Source organism: Rhea pennata, chromosome 3, assembly GCF_028389875.1.
Source record: "Rhea pennata isolate bPtePen1 chromosome 3, bPtePen1.pri, whole genome shotgun sequence".
Classification (NCBI taxonomy): Eukaryota; Metazoa; Chordata; class Aves; order Rheiformes; family Rheidae; genus Rhea; species Rhea pennata.
This window is the reverse complement of record NC_084665.1, coordinates 53981693-54001916: the sequence shown is the minus strand read 5'-3', so window position 1 is coordinate 54001916 and position 20224 is coordinate 53981693. Positions and strand designations below refer to the sequence as shown.

Sequence of the window (20224 nt, the reverse complement as noted above, 5' to 3'; positions counted from 1 at the left end):
CTGGGGTTGGAAAAGGCCTCTAGAGATCACCTGGTCTAACTTCCTGCTCAAGCAGGGTCATCTAGAGCAGGCAATATCACAATAATTTTATTTCTAAGCACATATAAATAAGCATATACAAGTATGTGAATGTGCAAATTACTTAGCAATAAATATACAGCAACATTCATACTGTTAGTGGGCAATTATGCCTTAACAAAATAATTATTTTTAAATGCTAAAGGCTTCCTTCTCACATTCTGAAGAATGGCAAATAAATAATGATGCACATGAACCATTTTTTCTGCAAATATACTTCCACTGAATGCAGTGGAAGCACTGCCATGGCTATTTTTGTGGGGCAGGAGGGAGTGGAATTCCTTTCTCTAATAGTTGGCAAAGTTGCAGTATTCCCCAATCCTGCATCATTGCAGAGTTACAGAATGAAGAAAAATGAAATGCTTTTTTCCAAATATGCCAGAACATGCTGCTTGCATGCTTTCATAACTTGCTTCCAATTTTTAAAATTATTTGTGAAAAACAACACCCTCTCTGAATATGTTTGAGTTTCAATACATCAATATTTTTGATGCAAAAATGTAAGTGAACATTTCCAACCAAATTTATTTAGGGTGAAATCATAAAGAAAGGGGAAAAAATAGAAAGGTATCAACCTTCCTGCTCATACTTGTAACCAACCAAGCAATGATGGATTTCCTAGCAATTGTTGCTTTCCTACCCTTATTAACTACTGGGACATTAGTAAGTATGATTAGCTCTGGAAGTCATCATTGGTCCAATTTGTTAGTCTAAAAAAGCAAGTAAACAAAATAAGTGAGAAAACTAAATTTGTGTAATTCTGGGTGTCCAATTCAAACCACAAAGAACATTTAACTTTGTAATAATAATCGTAATATAACTATGTTTTGCAACATGAATGTTATGTTCACCCCAGATAAAACAAGTAAAAAAGCTTAAATAAAATGCGTATTTCAGCAGATGCCCAGAATCGGGACACAAATCCCCTGCTGTCAGTTACCAGAAGCACAGGTTCCTACATGTAAAATGACACAGTTACATTTTGCTCAGAATTTAAATGATGGAAAGGCATTTTATTTTTTTAAATTAGACTAACAGAAAATATTTTCACATCTTGAAAAAAAATGATGGTGAAAATTTGTCTTTTACTGCTAATATTTTAAATCATGGAAGTGTAAGGATAACGCAATCAATATCATTTCCAGCAATGGTCATTGTCAGATAAAGCAAAAAAGCTAAAACAAACATACGCGTCTGGGAATTTGTCTGGGGTTTTTTCATGTCTGTGCGGGAACATGGAGTTCCAGGCTTGGCATTTCTTTCCTGACACAGTGAAGGAAGCTGTGCCACGGTAACTCAGGCCTTTGCCTCGGTAGCACTCCTCTGGGACCGGACTCTGTTCGGGCACATCAGTGCCTGCAGAGAACAACAGAAACCAACGCCTTGCATCTTAATTTCAGGTTCGTATTCAGTAGGCACAAGAAAGCACCAAACACACAAAAGGGCGAAAAGGATTGATTCACTTATGCAGATGGCTTCCAGTAGCAGCATCTCAGTCAGCATGGAAAACAGAAGAACATTTCCAAGTGTATTTGGATAACTTCCACAGATTATCCTCATATGTCAGAAGCTGTTCACTGGAAGGGTCATCCTGCAGCTTCACTTTGGTATACATGAAAATATTTGCGTTACATGTCCAGATCGCTCACAGGCAAAATTCCTCCAAGATTAGAGGTATTTGTGACTTTGTTTATGATGCTTTGAAAGACCCTACCTTCGGGGGGGGGGGGGGAGTCAAAGAAATAAACCTCTTTCACCCTTTAATTTTGCTAATGTTGTATTCAGTGGTGACTTATATCCTTCACTGCAGTTCCTCATCATTAAAAGCTCAACTTTCCAAAAATCGTATCTGGCAGATTTTGCAACATGCCAAGCAGAACAACTGCATAACAAGAGTTACAAAGTGACCGAACAAAGATTTGACATGTTTACAGTGAGAAAAAAAGTGTCTCACTGCTTCAATGTCCTTGTCTCAAGTACACCCCACTACTCATACCAGCAATCTCTTGTTCTGTCCAATCACAGCGGGGAATTGCACAATATTCCCACCGCACAGCTCTGTTGACTGTATAGCACCAGGGCCTTTTCTCTCCATCAGGGTTTCTACAGTAGTTTTCTTCTAAGCCCCTGAAACAGAAACACTGACTTAATATTACTCATGGAAATCAAGAATGGTTTGTGTGCAAGACTAATAATTATTGAATGAAGAATTCAACTCAGTGATTACACTTATTCATATTACCGATGAATTATCTTGCACACCACTATTTTGGGATAAGTCAATAGCTTTTGTAATTACAGTCTAGATGTTGATAACTTATGAAGAGCTTTCTCCAGTGTTACTTGTCTGCTTTTTGCCCTTGTTTTGGAGGCCAAGATGAGGCTGTAAAAGCTGACTGGAAAACACAAGCCACTGGAGTACCGCACCTTCATTGGCAGACCAAGGGGAAGCTGGATGTCACACACTGCTTCTTGGAGGTCTACACATGCCAGCACAGGTGCACACTGCTCTCTGCCCTTCGCCCTCCTCCAGAGTGCTGGGCAGGACTCCACATGCCCAGAAAAACTTACTGGATCCATTTCAGAGCCCACAGGGTTCAGTTACAGCGCTAAAACCCTTGTCAGTCCCAGCTACTCATGCTCTTTGGTAGTGCTCCACAGGCCAAGCTTCTCTGACCCTGGAGCATCAGAAAAGGGAGTAAGAGCATGAAGAGTAATGCACTGAAAGCATGCAAAAGCCATAGGCCATTTGGGCCACGGGAATTTTTAATATAGAAGTAGTAAGCAGTTACAACTCTGCAGCCGAATGAGCAGGAATGAAAGCATAGATGAGATAAGTTCATGAAAATAAAGCAGTGGATTAAAAAAAAAAAGGAATCAGAAAAAAAAAAGAAGAATGAGATCTGAACAGTAATAATGAGAGTTGGCAAAAGGAGAGAAAATCACAATATAGTTGTAGGAAACTTGTGCTTCTCTTGCCTATGCATCTGGAGCTGTTCTTTGGTATTTGTTAAAGTCACTGAAAAATGAAGTTCAACATACTTGCAGGGATAGCTGTCAGGAGTCCAGCCATGTCTGTGAGGAAACTGTGTGTTCCAGTGCTGGCAGGTGCTTCCCGATTCAGTGATGGCTATCCTGCCCCGATAGTCTTCTCCATTACCTGAAAGACACTGGGAACTGGATCCAGAAACTGGTGGGCGTGTAGCTGTAACAGGAGATTAAAAAAAAAAAAAAAAAAAGAAAAAAAAAAGAAAAAAAAAAGAAAAAAGGAAAAAAAGCATTGCTTCATTGCTTTTAAATATACAAAAAACACCTAGTTTTTTGTAATGTGGAACATGTCCATTTTTCTTTCTGCAGAAGTGACTTTGGTGAAAGCCATGGCAAAGCCAGACTGTACATTTTCACAGGCAGTCGGGCTACTGGAGAGATGTCCTGTGCCTGCCCTTTTACAGCAGTCGGTAAACAATGTTGCTGGATCAAGCCTGACTTTGTACCTGCAGTCCCATGAGAACAGAGCTGGAAAGGGAGTAAATAGTCTTTTACATTCCTGTAAAAACACATGAGATGAAAGGAGCACATTAAGATGACATATACAGATAGGATGGAAGGGCAGAAAGAATAAGATAAGAGCCAGGAAGAAATTGTGAGAGAAAGCAAAGCAGTCTGGAGCAAAGGCTCCAGAGCCAGTGAGTTGGGACAGTGGGGCAGGAGGAAGAGTGAAAGCAAGCCAACTGATCGGGTAGCAAAAGTAAGAGTCACGAGCAGTCAGATCAGAGTCACTATGTAAGAATCACAGCACCTGAAGAGGGTAGAGGGGAAAAGAAACATACTTTACATATGTATTACACACACATCATATAGGTAGTTTCTTGAGGAGAAAAATATAAGTCTAAAAGGTCAGTTTGCTCCCTAAACTTTCTGTAAGTTTTAAGCACCAAACAGATATGCTGTGATCTCTTGCACAATTTACCTTATCACACATAGGTCTATAAACAGTCATTCTTCCATCTATAAATGAGCATGCTGAAGTGAACTATGTTTAGTAAACACATGCTGCTTTTTAGAGCACTGGCTAGAGCAGATGCATGAGAAAGCAAGCTCTAGCAATACGAATACAATAAATTTTCTCAAAGTGCGGTACAATTCTACAAATGGCAATGCTAAACTTATTATTCAGGCCTCAGGAATGTCTGTTATACTACCAGTTATTAGTATAACTAATAGTTACTAGCTATTACTAGTATTATATTACTAGTATAATGCTAGTGTACCCAGTTTAATGGATTAAGCTCAGGTTTTCTTCTGAGGCCTGAATTTGTTTCATAGGATTTATCTACCATTAGGGAAAATGGGAGCATTTATCCTGTGTTAACTAACATCAAGTAAAAATTCACAGTATGACAATAATGTTTATGTTTCCCACAAGCCAGCAGGTCACACGTTTTCACTATAGCCTGAGATTAAAACTGAGTATTATGTTTCTAGGGTTAATTGAAAAACAAGAGTATTAAAGACAAATTAGGACTTCCATAAAATCTGTGGCAATGTTGTGCTTTATAGCACCTGTGCCCTCACTGAACTTGCATGATTTAATGTAACAGAAAATTAGTGAATGATTCTGCTTCCTGATGTCCACCTTCTCTGGTTCACAAAGATTTCTTCATGATACTGGGAGCTATGATTTTTGTCTTTCCCCGCCCTGCATCATTCTGATGAGAAGGGCTACCCTATGGAGTAATTGCTGAAAGTCAGACTCACTGCAGTGAGGAATGTCACAATATTCCCAGCGTTTAGTGAGGCTGGTAGTGAAACACCAGGGCCGAAGTTCGCCATCAGGATTACGGCAAAAATTCATCTTCAGGTCCTTCTCTGGAAAACTGGCCATTAGAAGGTAAGTTAAGCTTGTGAGTCAGTTACGAGTGAGCTGCAGCAACCAGACTGGCTGCAGGCAGGGTCTCCCAGGCACTGTGGGAAGGAGTGGGACAATTCAGCACTGACTGTGACTCACTTTTCCAAGGTATATCCATGCATATGAGGTTCTTGGGCATCCCAGTGCTGGCACTCAAACCCAGACTCTGTTCTGGAAACTTTTCCATGGTAGTCTTCACCATTACACTGCATGCACTCCACTGCCAGGGCAGAAGGAAGACAAAATAAGGTTAGGACCAGACCTTGAAATTTGATCCTGATTCATCAATAACAGAGAACACTGGAAGGCAAATATAATGATGAAAGAAATCCAGAAGTCCATGTGTTATAGCCTAGCGCTAAATAAATGAAGCTTTAGGAATACATGTTATGTGCAGGGAGGACTTTGTCACATATCTGCATGTACTGATGGTAATGGAGATTCTGAATTTAACACAGCATTGGGTCAATCTTTACTCTTGCTAGAATTAAAATATTTGTTAGGGTTTAGAGTAGGACAATATCAGCAAAAGATTCAAAATCTTTATTTCCTTTGTATTTACAAAATCATTTTGATAACCAGAGCCAGTTAGTAAAACCAACTTTGTGCTGAGAACTTCTTAAATTCCAACTTGATCTAAATTCACATTTCGAATCAGTCTTCAGTAATCAAATAATGAATAACCAAATATAAATAATCAAATAATGAAGAATAACACCTACTTGAATACAATTTCCCTGAAAAAGAATTATACCTTCTTTGCTGTACGTGTCCTACCTTCACACTCTGGAATGTTACAGTAATCAAATCTGGTGGCAGGATCTGTTGTGTAACACCAGGGTCCATTTTCATCCACATCAGGATTTCTGCAGTAATTTTCCTCCAACCCTGCATTGGGGTATTTTTCAGGTGTAAAACTGTAACAGAATTAAAATGGCAGGAGAGTGGGAAAGAAATGTCCAACTTCCTCAGCTAACTTTGGCCTCTAGTCATTCACACTAAACATGAGAGAAATGCATTCCCCTTTGTAGCCCATAAGTGAAATCTGAACACCATTCTGTAACTGTCTTTATTAGCAGCCTCTTTCTAGACTCAAGCTGCCAATGATGAGCAAGCTCAGTCTGTAAGAATTATGACAGTCTCAAAGGACAGTTATTAGCTTTACTACTTGCATCCAGCTAGTCTAGTTAGCTCCTTGCAACCTGTGGCTCTGTGACATAGTTTTCTTAATGCTTCTACTTTAAAGATGGAGTATTTCAAGAGGCTATTGACCCAACATAACTGCATCCCAATTTGCATAGGCTTTTAATCAAGTGACCATAAACATTGTGCTACAGCAGTCCTTCTTCCCAGGTCTCCCAAAGGCTTTTAAACTAAAAACAAACAAACAAACAAACAAACAAAGAACAAATCAAGCCAAACAAATGCATCTAAATTTCATTGAAAAACAAGAAAAAATAACTTTTCAAATAGTTATACTCCACACAGATCAGAGAAAACACAAATAGAAAGGAGTCATTATCCACTTTTCCTCTTTTCCTCAGTGTCTTTGCAGACAAGCCCTCTGCTTCCAGACTTGTTTCAGCCAGCGCATCGGCAGCCAGCCCTGAGAATCCCCGTGCCCAGGTTCCTCTCGGCCTTAAATGCTTTGCTGGATGTTTCTTCTTGACTGCTTCTGGAAGGCAGGCAAGGGCTTATAGAGCTGGACCTCTTTCAGAGTTCTCAGAGCTCTTTCACTTGCTCTGTTTTACACCTCATACAAAGGAGAAGAATTCTAGCCCTACTGTCCCCAGTGGCAAAATTTTCATCGTGTCTTCATGAGATCAGCATCTCACATTATTAAGAGGCCCGACATTAGGCACAACTTCTCTAGCTGAAGATCCACCCTTCTCTTATCCAGCACATTGCAGTTCTCTGCTAGTAGAGTCAAAGGTAACAACAGGAGAGAGGAAGAGAAAGCACCAAACAACTTGCTTTGATAACAGGCACTATAATGTTGTTTATATGCACTGAATAGGGGCAGCTTGAAAAAAGATTCAGAACAGTACAGAGACAAATATAAATAAGGCCATACTTTGGTTTGTGGGGTGCTTTTTCAGCCCACTTCTGGCATGGAATACCCCTCCGAGTTTTGGCTTCCATTCCTCTGTAGTCCTTCCCATTTCCTCTTTTACATTGTAGGAGGTAAACTGAAAATGAAATTGGCTTTGTTGGTTCAACAGTGTTACAACATTGCATTTCTTGGATCTGAGTATTTACAGATTCAACCATAAAGCTCATCTGTTTAGATACATTTACCCATGTTTTGACTTTTTTGTACATCCAAATATAGGTTTATGATTCTATAAAATATTTAAAACCAAATTAGTTAGCAACTACTAAGGAGCTCCAGATAAAAGTTTCAGAATCATTTTTATAAAAGAAATAAAATCAAGCTAAGGAAACAGACACAGTATGTTATAGAGTTTTTTAACTGTATGACATGCATGTTTATATTATCATATTACTGGGATAAAAAGGAAGGTCTTTCACCAACAGCTGGAGATGCTTTGAAATGTGTTGTTCATAAGCACATCTGTAGTATGGATACTATGCAACTATCTATTCTTTCTAGTTATCAGAATACGTGTCTCATAAATGAACCCTACGTCTTCAATTCTTCTTAGCCTCAGACTCCCAGATACATTCTAATGGTATTCCAAGGGGAGGAAACACAAAGCACCTTGATCTCAACTTCGTTATTACCAACACAGATTTCAAAAATGTCAGTTATTGGGAAATGCCTTTCATTTCCTCTTCTCAGTAATCTGTATCCAAAAGAAGGCTCTTCCTAAACCCCAAAAGGTCAAATGGAGATGTTAGAGCAGCGACAGAAGACCCATCTGATCTGAAGAACTGACCCTGATTTTGACATCTTGCAATAATTACTGCCATTGTCATGCATGGCTGGGCCTACAAATGACTGCTTTGAATGTGTTAATAGAGACAGTCCTCAGAGCCGCTACCTGGGTTGTCAGCATGCTCCTGGAGTGCCCAAAGGTCTTGTCATTGCTGCTTCAACACTGATACTCCAGTAGCAGGTCCAAGCATGATCATCTCTGAGTAGCATTAGCCTTGCCCATGGACTTTCTGCTGTTCCCAGGTACCTCCTAAATGATTTTAGCCTATTGAAATAAAAAGGTAGGACACATCTGATGCCCAGGATGATGGAGGATCTGCATAGGTGGGTCAGGAATGAAGGCAAGCCAGTAACTTCCTTGCTCAAAAGGCACATGGGGATCATTACAGATTTGAGCCATGGTATTTGGTCCTTCTTAAACATCATTTTTAGTGGCAAGGCATGGGCCCCAGAATCTCTCCTACTTTTCTGGCATATATAGGACCTTGCTATGGTTGCCTGTGATCGCTGAAAATCTATTATCTTCCTCAAAAGAGTGATGGGATCAAAAGTCGAACTATAATACCTATGTCAAGACAAATTAAGATTCCACTAAGGAAACTGCTCCATAAAGAGAAGTAAATCTTTAATCATATTATTAAGGCATTCTTTCCTGACCAAGAGCAAAAACTTTCAATATTATTACCACAAGGAAGTATACAACACAGATGGCCACTGAGCTACTGAAAAAAACATATTTTATAAACTCTGAGAGGCAAATCAGGGTTAAAAGAGAAAGCACTCTTACAGGTTGAGGAAGGAAGAAATGTGACTGAACACCATACAACAAGCTTAGCCTACAATATATATTTGTGCCTTATGAATTTTTTCTACTATTAACAAGGAGGCTGACATCAAAAGAGGGTTCCTCATAGAGTTTTGCCACTAATATAGAAAAAGTGGAATTGGAACTACCAGTCATATGTACGTGGAGTTTCTTTTGTAATTACAGACAGTCCAGAGTGTGGTGTGCATACAGATCACAAAGTGTCTGTGGTGAGGTGAAGTGTGAATACAGCCCAACACAGCCAGACAAGATTTTATTCATATAGGGATGAATCTTTTGGTTTTGTAGTAGCTGTTTTGTACATATCTTTTGCATCCAGTCCCAAGGAAAATAAGGTCTGGCAAATACTGATGCCAGAGTAGCTGAAGAGGTCCAAGGTCTAAATCAGGTGTAGTTGAAATTGTATAATCACCATGAGCTGAAGGGAGTGGCAGAGTCACAAAACATTCTGTAGGCTGCTTGTTCCAAGGTAAACAGATTTCATTTTATCTCAGCATAAAAGAGTTTTGTCGTAAGGATTTCCTAGTACTAGTCACAGGGAACAGAAAACCTTTCTGGGCTTAAGAAGACTGAACATCTTTATTTGCAAAATCGTTCAAGTTGTGTGACCCTGGCAGTGATAATTAGGTTGCTTCAGGAAGGCTATTGTTTATAATCTCCTGGCCTTCAAGATTCTCCCTTTTACAATGTACTTTAAAAGTCCTGTGAAATGTATCTGAGGTGGAGGTGGATTGGGAGCATTGCTGATACAAAATGCTGCTACTTGGATTGTCCAGAGACTTCACTCTGTATACTGGGGTAGCTGCTAGTTTCAGACGGAGTGAGGTAGTTCTCTACTCCTACCAGAGAGAGAGAGAGAGAGAGAGAGAGAAGATGACTCTACATCCTCCGTTGAAAAAACAGGCACTGTAAATCTCTCTCCTGGAAAGAGAAAGGAGCCAATTTTCTGGGCTGCTATCGCTAAAAGAATACTTATTTTTTGCTGAAGCACTCTCATGAAAAGATATCCTTATAAAAGCCAGAAGTAGTGTATTGTCTAGTCACAGTACAGGCAGCAGAATGGTATACGTGCGGGAGACTGAGAGTTACTCAGGTGTCAAAGGTGATTCTCTCCTGGAGTGCTTAGGAAGGTAGGAGTGGAAGACGAAAGGAGAGGTTAGGGCTACTTGGGCTTATCTTCAAAGATAAGGAGGTAGAAAAGAGAAAACGTTCAGTCTCTGCTGTGGTAACACTATCCGATGTGGTGTTTTCTTTTTCAACTAGTTGGGAAGACATCAAATATGCATGGTCATGGTGGGTGCATAGGGAAGTTCAGCAGATCTGTACACAAACCAAGAGTGACCTCTAAAATCCTCCACTATCTTTCCTATCTCCTTTGAAGATCTCCATGACCAAGACCAGAATGTTCAAAGAGAAATGAAGCTGAGATAGGCCAGGCTGCTGTATCTGCTGCACTGAGTGCCTCCAGGAAATGTGATCTACATGCCAAAGTTTTCAGAGAAAACACTGAGCCTCTTTTGACACAGGCAGTCATAAAATTGCTGCAGATCCTGACAAAGTTGGTTGATAAACAAATGATGCCTGGTAATTCATTAGCTGTAAATGAAGGGCTTGTGAGGTAGATGTGTTTTTTGCGGCTAATATCCAGCTGACTTGAGTCTCAGGCATGTTGATTGGGTTACTTCAGTTTATTGCTACCATTGAAACATGGTGGCACAAAGATAAAATGGGGAAAGAGAAATAGGTTGAAAACAGAGAGATTTGGCAGATGTGATCTGACTTTCAAACTGTGGCAGTACCTGTTGAAGGTCAGCTTGTCTGGCTACCGAACTGCTGGCATATCAGCTTTCAATGTTGATAGCTGCTAAATATCGAGAAGATTTGACTTCCGCTCAGTTTGCAGTGAGAGCTGAAGGGAGCCAGCCTCTGCTCTTAGAAAGTCAGGAAAGGTCTCCCAGTCATTTAAAGCCACTAGTAACTCTGCAGAAGGGCTGCAGAAAAAGGTGTCTGCTCTGAGAGCCTTTTGATAGAAATAACTCTAATAGTACTTTTTCCTTTTAAACCATGAAGGAGTCTGACCATCATAATACTAAAGAATCAAGCCATACTTTGCAAAGTCCACCATTATTTTTCTATTTTTTTCTTGGTTCTAGTAATTCATTTGAGCTAAACATAAGTTCAAGGAAATTTATGAGAAAATCCACCTGTCACTAGCACAGGAAGAAGATACCAAGGAATACGTATTGCACCATTAGAATAAAATTTCACTGGGTGATAACCAGCTAAAGGCTAAGCTAGTAACTACTGAAGATATTTGTTACAATCTGAGTTCCATATTGTGCCAGGAAATGGGCAGAATTAGCCAGTTAAAAAAGCTGGTTAGATGTTAACATTCTAACTTTTTGTCATGCTTTTTGTCATGCAAACATTAACATCAGAATTATATGAATTTGTACTAGCTGAGAATCCAGATGTGAATTGCTATCTCTTTAAAACTTTAACACTGTAAAAGGAATCTGTACCGTGATTATTCATGCAGTTTAATATTTCTGTGTATTTTCAAACTCTTTAGAATTATAAAGACCCTAAAAATCTCTGTCTTCTCAAATGGGCTGAAATGTTCCTACAGGAAATCTCCACTATTTATTTTACTTATTCTTATTTCTCTAAATGGTAATAGGGGCCTTCTTCCTCCTAGAAGACTCACTGAAGTTAACGTTTGCAACGGTATTATATGTATGTTCTCACAAAAATTATTGAGACAGTCTCATTAAAAGAAATGTGTTTTTCCTGCTACATAGCATCTGTTCAAAACACAGAAAAATATTAATTAATTCCAAAATACTCTTAAAACTAAGACTCTTATCTGAGCCTGGCATACAACAATTGAGTGTAAATAAGACAACTTACTAAACATGGATGTTTCATTATGATTTTAAAAAATGAAATATAAGTAGATAAAATATTTCAGTCAAATAATTCTTGATTGAATTATTACAAAATTAGGGAAGTAGCTACATAAAAGTCTGTAATCCTATGGTGTTGAAATTTCATATGACCAAGTATTCCACCAGCTCCACGAAGCAGAGGACTGTGAATACTTAAGGGGAAGAGAAATGCATGATTTTTGCTTTGAGGTATATTTGTTCTGCCTGGTCCCAGTAGTACATGACTAAAGGAGTCTGGATTAAATCCAGTCTGAGTTGAGCGTAAGAATCCTTACTGCTATATGTGAAAATTTCTGGCAGTTTCAGGCACATTCCTAATGAGTGAAGGCCCACCTCACTGAAACTATGACTATCTGCATTGTTTTTCTGCAGCAGTACAGTGGCAAATTCAAGGATGAATAAACTTAACACATGTGACTGTGTAGCAATATGCCATATACATACTTTTCTTCTCGAAAAGAATTGCATCTCTGCTGTTGAACATCACAGTTGTTTTGGTATTTTCAGCCAATGTTAAACACTGCTGCTTTTTCCTGGTGAATAGGAAGGCCCTGTTGAAATTGAGAAGAACACGTGAAGCGATCTTACTAAATCAACTTGTATTATTCAACTTGCAATCAATTTTCTGTAAGTTATTCTTTTTCTAGTACTTCTCTGTATCCACTTAGATCTTTAAATACTGCTCTTCAGAGATACTCAGTAACATTTTTTGTTGATCCGAAATGGCTGACTATCAGCAGGTATGACTACATGACTAAATTACTGTGTGAGAAGCTAGATACTGCATTTGCAAAATATTATCAACAGCAGCCTAGCTTCTCAAGTTAGTGTCTTTCCCTTCAACAAATTATCTCAAACCTCTTCCATGAAACACAGTAATATCCAGCTAAAGAGGTGCAAGCAGCTTTCCATGTAACATTAGATGAAAACACTTAATTAATACACTTGTAAATCCATCCTCTAGTTGACCTAGTGGTAATTTACATGTGGAGGCAAAGTATAAGTGAAGACATTAGGTAAAGCTGCTGCAGGCAGAGCTGCAGTAGCCCCTCACTGGGTCTCTGATGGGTGCAGATGGTGCCTCCAGCCCTTCAGGCAGCCTCAGTTGCTTGAATTGCCAGCTACTCTCAACTCAGGAGAAGAAGGAGCTTTCCCAGGAGGCACTTCCCATGAACTGACACCTGAGTGACAGTGCCCTGGGCCCCCCAGGTGCTCTGAACTTGTTTTATCCAAGTATGTTCATGTAAAAATTGTGTGATGCGCCCATCCTTGTTTCTGAGCAGCAGTGGCGTGTGTAGAGCAGAAGGGCTGAGAAGCCTCAATGCCAGTGTGTTACAGTTTCCTGGGGAAAAAAGTGTGCCATTTTCCAACAAGTGCTGAAATTAAAAACCATTTACTTGATTGCCTCTTCCATAGCTTTTTAACTTCTTTTTAACTACATATTCCAGCTATTCACCTTCTCTGTTTCTTGTTTTCTTTCCAAAACTGAGGGTGTGCTTACATCTGAGCAATAGCAGGAAAATGTCATTGATCAGCTATTTAGTCACCCACAATGACATAGCCTGGGATTCAACAGAAATTACCTGCAATTAAAATTTCTTTCATGTTCACATTTCTCCGCACATTCTTTTTCACTATTTGTCTTATAAGCCTGTTTATTTTGAGTGAGTATCCAAACACCATCTGTTCTTAAATAGTCATCTAGTATATCCCCTTTCACTACAAAGGAAGAAAAGAAAGCAGACATTAAAAACGAGAATGTTGCAGTTAAAATAATCTGTGACTTTAAATCCATTTTCCATGTAGCAATGACAGGTGAAGCCACCGTTTGCTTTGTGTACTTCTGGGTAAATGGTGACAAACTCTGAGGAAATTTCGGTCTCCTGGCACAATCACAGCTACCTCACTGGAATACATGATAGCAAGAAACAATGAAAGAGAGATATAGAGAAGTAGCTCTGAATGCAGTTATGTATGAGTTTGAAGTAGAGAAAAAGAAAAGTGAACAAGAGTAAGCGACAGTGGAGAGAGGGACTTAGTGTCAAGAAAAGGCAGGCAGTGAAGCATGGGAGCTGATATCAACATTAAAGTTTTGGAGATGCATGAGCTGGGAGGACGGGAGATTATGACCTCCCATGTGGAATATGCAGTCTCTACAGTTTTATTGGTCACTGGATGGTTTGGTTGTCCTCAGATGTCCTCCAGTGGGGCAAGAAATGTCAATCATAAGATGACTATATAAACTTTTACAATGATCACTGTTATGTTTGTTACGTAGACTTAATAATAAATCTGTCCAGCTGTATCACAGCTGCAACAAATTAACCTAAGATTATAAATTAGTAAATGAATTAGTATGCATATCTCTGAAAGCTAGATGCACATAAGATGCATCTGATGAACCTGCTAATACATTTAACATTTCTGTGAAAAAATTAGCTCCACAATGTTATCATTCATAACGGAGTTTGCCACCTGATTGATTTTTCCCTCTAATGTCTATAAAGATTCTAAGTTTCTGCTCCTAATTTATACAACAGTTTATTTCTATATCTAGCATCAGGTTACAGAGTTACAGCAGTGATATGGTTTAATCATTTCTTTTTTTCAGGCTGTTGCTACTGAGAGGCAGAGAAAATTCATTGCTATTTTCTCTATAGAGCCCCAACCCCAGCCTCAGAGTCAGCAACAGGCTTTGCATTACATAAATCCTTTTGCACTCTGTGCTAATCCATTGTACAGCAACAATGAATTTCATTCTTCCAGGTAGCATTGTGAATCTTTCTTCTGTGCAAACACCCATATTAGATTCAACTCATTGCAACATCATTCCAGTGTAATGCCCATGAAATGGGGGCATCTATGCAGTTGCATACCTCTACATGCCATACAAAATAAAAGGCATTCGGGCCACTAAAAAAGTCAGGTGATTAGAAGATACGAGAGCAATCTTCTGATAGCTGTTAGCAGAGATTGCTCAATGCTATAAGAATTCATCTGAAGAAATGCCTGACACAAAGGCCTCCCTTATCTAATCCTAGCTGCAGGCCACATGTAGTGCCAACAGCCTACCAACTTCTCCTGACTGACTCAGCAGACAAGTGTTCCCGCTCTTAGCCTTTTCCCCAAGTTTAATGGGTCCATTGCTACTGAACTACCGGAGACCAGATTAGGAAAATGTGACTTTCTAAGCTTTTCTTGGCTCATCTCAAATGCCGTGTGTCAGTCCAGAGACTTCCACTTTGGATACCATTCCATTTCAGTGACGATAAGGAATATTTATTTCAGCTGGTTTATGTACACAAGAGACTTTGGATGACATGCAGAAGCTAACAGGCATCGCAGACCAGCAGAAGCTTAGATAACAGAAAAGCAAATGTGATGTAAATTGTCTTAAAATGATTACAAAAATGTAAATGAAAAAAAGAATAGAATGAATTTCAAAACAGAACAGAGTATGTATTATTCTAGCCAAAATTTGTATAGATGTACATTTGAATATATTTATATAGATATATCATGAAATAATATATGTGTATATATATGTACATATATAAAGGCCAAGTCTTTATAAATCTACATGACACATACAAATTAAATAGAATATTCAATTACATGGGCACAAATCAGTTTGTTCTTTTACATACGCATCTCTTTGGAACTGACCAGTACTAAACAAGAAGACATAAAACAAGATTTTAACGCAGTTTTGTGGCCCATTACTTTGGAGCAAGTGAGTTAGAACTGACTGCAGTGAACAAACACAGCACTGTACTAGCTGCCTTTTATAACCCAGCAATCATACAATGATACATCCTTGTTATTCTAGGTCATATTACATCACTGGGCTATTATAAAATCATACAGACTGTGTTCATATGTTTGTAATAGTATTTTTAAAAAGTATTTAAGCACTGTATAATCACATGCAATGTTAAAGTACCAGCAGAATCTGATAGCTGATTGAAATCTAATGTATACCACACATGCAATATATATTTATAAAATTTGTAGATGTGCTTCAAATCAGTATATTATCTTTAGAGGGCCTCTTATCTTCTTCAGGAATTGCAAAAGGTATTCTTGACCTAGCTGTGAAAAAAATTGATCTAGATTACTGAAGACTAAATTTTCACTTACTGCTTCAAGAAAACAAGAGAAAAGTGTTTGGCTATAGAAAATACGAAATTACTCAAATATAAAAGAGCTTTTTCTTTTTCTTTTTGATTTTGTTTTGAATGCTGCATTTAAAAATTTGTAAACCTCTACCACAAGGATCGACATCAGGACCACGGCGCTCGGCAGTGCTTGGCAGGAGGAACGGCTCTGGGATGTGATCCCAAGCCTGCTGGCATTCGAGGCAGCCGTCACAGGGACTGTGGTGGGCTTGGCAGCAGGCTGCTGCCGCAGGGTGCCGAGTCCCGGCACGGCTGGAGGAGCCCTTTGCTCTCCACGCCGACACCGAGGACCGGGCCGCTGCTCTCCCACCGCCTCTAACCACACGACCCTGCTGAGCCCACTCTGTTCGGGGGACGTGGCAACCACAGCGCTCGGTTTGCGCGACAGCAACCCTCGCTGGCCGGCCACCCCAACACCCAGCGTCAGCCAGGTACCTGGGGATACATGGATTTGGGGACCTACCTCCACAACGTGGAGCTTGCAAGTGTTTGGTCCCCGTCTCCACTACTCAAACGCAAGGCAAAGGACTCTTACCTGAGCTGAGCAAGAAAAGAAAGAGAAAGGCAGCTTTGCTAATCCCCATTTTGGCCCAGCTGGCGGGTGCTGGAAGTTGCGTGTGTCCATGCACAAAGTTTTATTGACTTGCACTGGAGTGAGGCGGCATCAAACAAACAAGGCGGTCGGGTTAAGTTAATCATTCTCCCACTCTGTGACCCCCTTTGCCGTAGTCAGCAACCTTGAATTGTATATGTTTCCAAATAAGACTCAATCACTTGTACTGGATGTCGTGAAATGTGAGGGCACCATCTGGTTTTGCTGGACGCGCTTTCGTTCTCAGCTTGCTGGGCCTCGCTTCGCTGGTGTCAGCTGTGTGCAGATGCCGTTACCTCCAGAACTGTTAGGGCCTGGGGGGTGGGCGAGGTGGCAGATACCCAGGCCTTTAGCACTGAGGACATCCCCAGTGAGGACTGTGATGATAAATTCAATGAGAAGACCAGCAGCCCTCAAAAATGGGGGACTGTGAGCCAGCAGATCCCACCAATCTGGTGCAACTATGTGGCCTGAGACCTCCACTAATGCCTCCATGCTGCGCCATGCCCTCCAAGGACAGCACCCCACTCCCAACTGACCCAGGAATTCAGGAAATTACACACATGTGCTATTTTATAGAGCAGCTATAGCTCTCGTTGCAAAGAGCAGAGCAACTCTCTGAGCATGAGCTCCTGCTTTTAGCGACAGATGGCTTCTTAAGCAAAATAGGACAAGGATGATGCTGCCTTATGTTTTTTGTGGTACTAATGCAACATGATATGCTTCCTTGATACTCTTCTTATATTTTTATTTACCTTGATTCTCATCCAATTGGCAACAGCATCTCTGAAGCAAAGTCTGAGTGAGAAATTAATCTGAAATGAAAGAAATACCCTACATTATCCTCCAATATAACATAGCATCTTCAGTCTTGGTTTTGCTGTGTATCTCTGAACAAAAGGAATTGCTAAACAGAACTGCAGTCAAAACTCCCTTTACTGTCTATTAAAAGAGCAGCAAAAGCAGGGCAAAGAAACAAGTTTTCTATCAGAGACAGAACATGCATATAGCTAGCTGGATCAGGATACGTAGAGGGTTTTCTCTTGATTACAGATAAACAAATGCTACATCGAAACTTCTAAACATAATGCATCACAGTTGCAGTATCACTGAATCACAGAATGGTTGAGGTTGGAAAGGACCTCTAGAGATCATCTAGTCCAATACCCCTGTTCAAGCAGGGTCACCTAGAACATATTAGACAGGAAAATATCTTCAATTTGACAGCATTTTTAATCTAGGCCCACCCTGGTATTGTACTTTGCATAATTGCTACTGGTCACTAAAATACAATATCATTTCAAGAATGCAGTGCAGCAAGCAAAATTTACTTTGCCATTTCCAATGAGGGAAAAAAATGAAACTGCCTGAGGGAGATAAAGTAGATTTTTGCAAAGCAATTAAAATGCATTTTTCATATTTTTGGCATGCAATTTATAGAACCTGAATGGTGCACTTCCAATTCATTCCATACTTTGCAATGTTTGAGGGGGCCTGGTTCCTAAGGAAACAAGTCTTTCTGTGACCTCAGGTTACCTGTTCCTTCCTCCACGATCACTTTTGGAACATATCATCCAATTTTAATCACATCTGGCAGACCTACTTTACAAGATCTAGTTCCTACAAGATTTGAGAAAATCAGTGATAAAACAGAGGAAAAAAGACCTAGTTAGTTCTCCTAAAGGAAACTCATAGGGGAAACAGTCATCACTCATCTCAGCTTGGCCAGCAGCAGGTCTGTACCCTGTCAAGCAGCAGGACAGCAGGGGAATGCTGGCAACATCTGCCTTGTGCCTAATAAAAGCACACAAAGATGTTAGAAGAAATGAGGTGTCCTAAAGGCAGCTGGGAGTACCCCATGGAAAGGTGCAGGGTCCATACTGGGAAGAAGAAGGACTAGGGGACCACTTGGGGGGTGAGGAGAGCATGGGAGACCTGGAGATTTTTCAGTTTGGAGGTGACAAGGAGATACATGAGAAAGGTGAGGCTGGCAGGGGGCAGGGGGAGAGGACGAGTGGGGATACGAACCCATGCAGAGCAAATCCTGGCTCATTCTGCCACTGACAGCACTGCTTGCTCTGCTCTTAGACAGCAAAATACCATAAACTGTAGATTCCAGAGTGCTGCCTGAAACCACCCTAAATCTGCTGAAAGATAGCATGGAAAATCCTTTTTCTTGGCTCTTGGGCAACAAAAGGTAGAGAGGTACATGTACAGTTTCTAATAGAAACCATGGAAACTGCTTTTTTTTTTTTTTCTTTTTTTTTTCTTTTTTTTTTTAATCAAAGCTATCCTCTATTCTTATCCAATTTTCTTTGGGCATTTCTGGAGAACGTGCTGTTCTGGTAGTGTCCAGAAGGGTGCAGCAGATGATACTTCTCTGACAAAGTCAGTGACACTAACACCCAGTGTAGGCAAAGGTGTCACTAACCACTCATGACACATGGGCAGATGTTTGTTCAGGAGCCTGGATAATTCCAGGCTCACAGTACAAGCTTTTAAGGAAATTTGTCTTTGCAAATGTGTTTTTCTTTTCTTCTTGACTTGCCTTGCCTTTATATTAATGTAATAATAATAATAGTGTGAAAAGAAATCAGAAGGATAAAAGGATGATTCAAGACTGAAATTTCAGTTGCTGATAGAAGGAGAGCATGGAAGTGTACAATAGGATTCAATAATCCAGCCTGGTGAGCAGCTTGTAAATATTACCGCCTTCCAGCCTGCTGCATCACAGAAAAGCTACACAGAAACTCCATCATTGTCCATTACCTCCAGAGCTGGACCTCTCCAGGAAGGAAATCAAGGGTCTTATGCTGGCCTTAGCCAATCTTTAACAACAGACTGGGTGCCAATGAAAAGAGCTATACAGAGCATCGGTAAGACAATCTGAAAAATATTTTTGTCTTGTAGAGTGAGAGTTACTACACTAATTAGTGCACTTTCTGTATTTCTGAGAAGGGTATTGATTGTTGAAATACAAGAGACTTAGAGTTGTTTGGTTGGAATTACTATCATATTAATAGGCTCAGAAGATGTATTTTGTCACAGCTATATTCTGTCTAGGAAAGACAGCAGTCAAGCATGAAATAATAGAATAATAGAAAAAAATAGAATGAGAACAGGAAAGGAGAAAAAAGTCAAATGTAGCATTCTCACTGTAAGATGCTGAAAAATATGACACAGATTAGGAGATAGTGGCAAAAGGCACTTATTTTGAACCATAAAAAATGAAAATAAGTTTTGAGAGAACATGGAACAGAGTTTGCTTAACCAGAAAAATGAGAAAGAATGGGAACACTCCCTTGAAAATGAAAATAAATATAAATAAAAATCAACAAATGGGTTGTGAGCTCAAGCTATTTTTATTTTTTGGATTAATCTGGAAAAATATAGCTATAAAACTCTAGAGAAATAATAAAAAAGAAAGAATGTGAATGCCAAGTATCATAAGACATTTTCATCAAGCTTTCAGCTTGATGGGTGGGGGGGTTGTACATGCTGGTTCTCTTCACATCTTCACTAGGAAACATCACAGACCTCTGCTGTGCTGGCTTGGAATATGCATTTTCTTTTAATGATGCACAGGGAAGTTAAATGAGCAGACACTTCCAGCCATTGATTCAGTAAAGCCTGTCAGTGGAAGAGAAATATTTTTGCTGACTTTAGAGGGCTTTTTGACAGACCTTGTGTAATGTGTAAGTCTTGAAATCAAGTTCAAGACTCTTGGGAGGAAAACAAAGCCAGGAACAGAAAAAAAAATGAATTTAACTCCAAACAATCAGTGGGAAATCATG

General features: G+C 39.8%; 1 protein-coding gene across 1 annotated transcript in view; it reads right to left on the bottom strand.

Moving 5' to 3' along the window:
* The window catches only part of PLG (plasminogen), a 107713-nt gene that overhangs the window by 50023 nt on the left and 37466 nt on the right, over positions 1-20224 (bottom strand). Inside the window, 10 exon segments of the mRNA XM_062573052.1 lie at positions 1269-1434; positions 2075-2205; positions 3121-3283; positions 4837-4955; positions 5087-5207; positions 5765-5904; positions 7062-7176; positions 12105-12211; positions 13244-13379; positions 16374-16442. Of these exon segments, the coding sequence (XP_062429036.1) occupies positions 1269-1434; positions 2075-2205; positions 3121-3283; positions 4837-4955; positions 5087-5207; positions 5765-5904; positions 7062-7176; positions 12105-12211; positions 13244-13379; positions 16374-16442 (1267 nt within the window).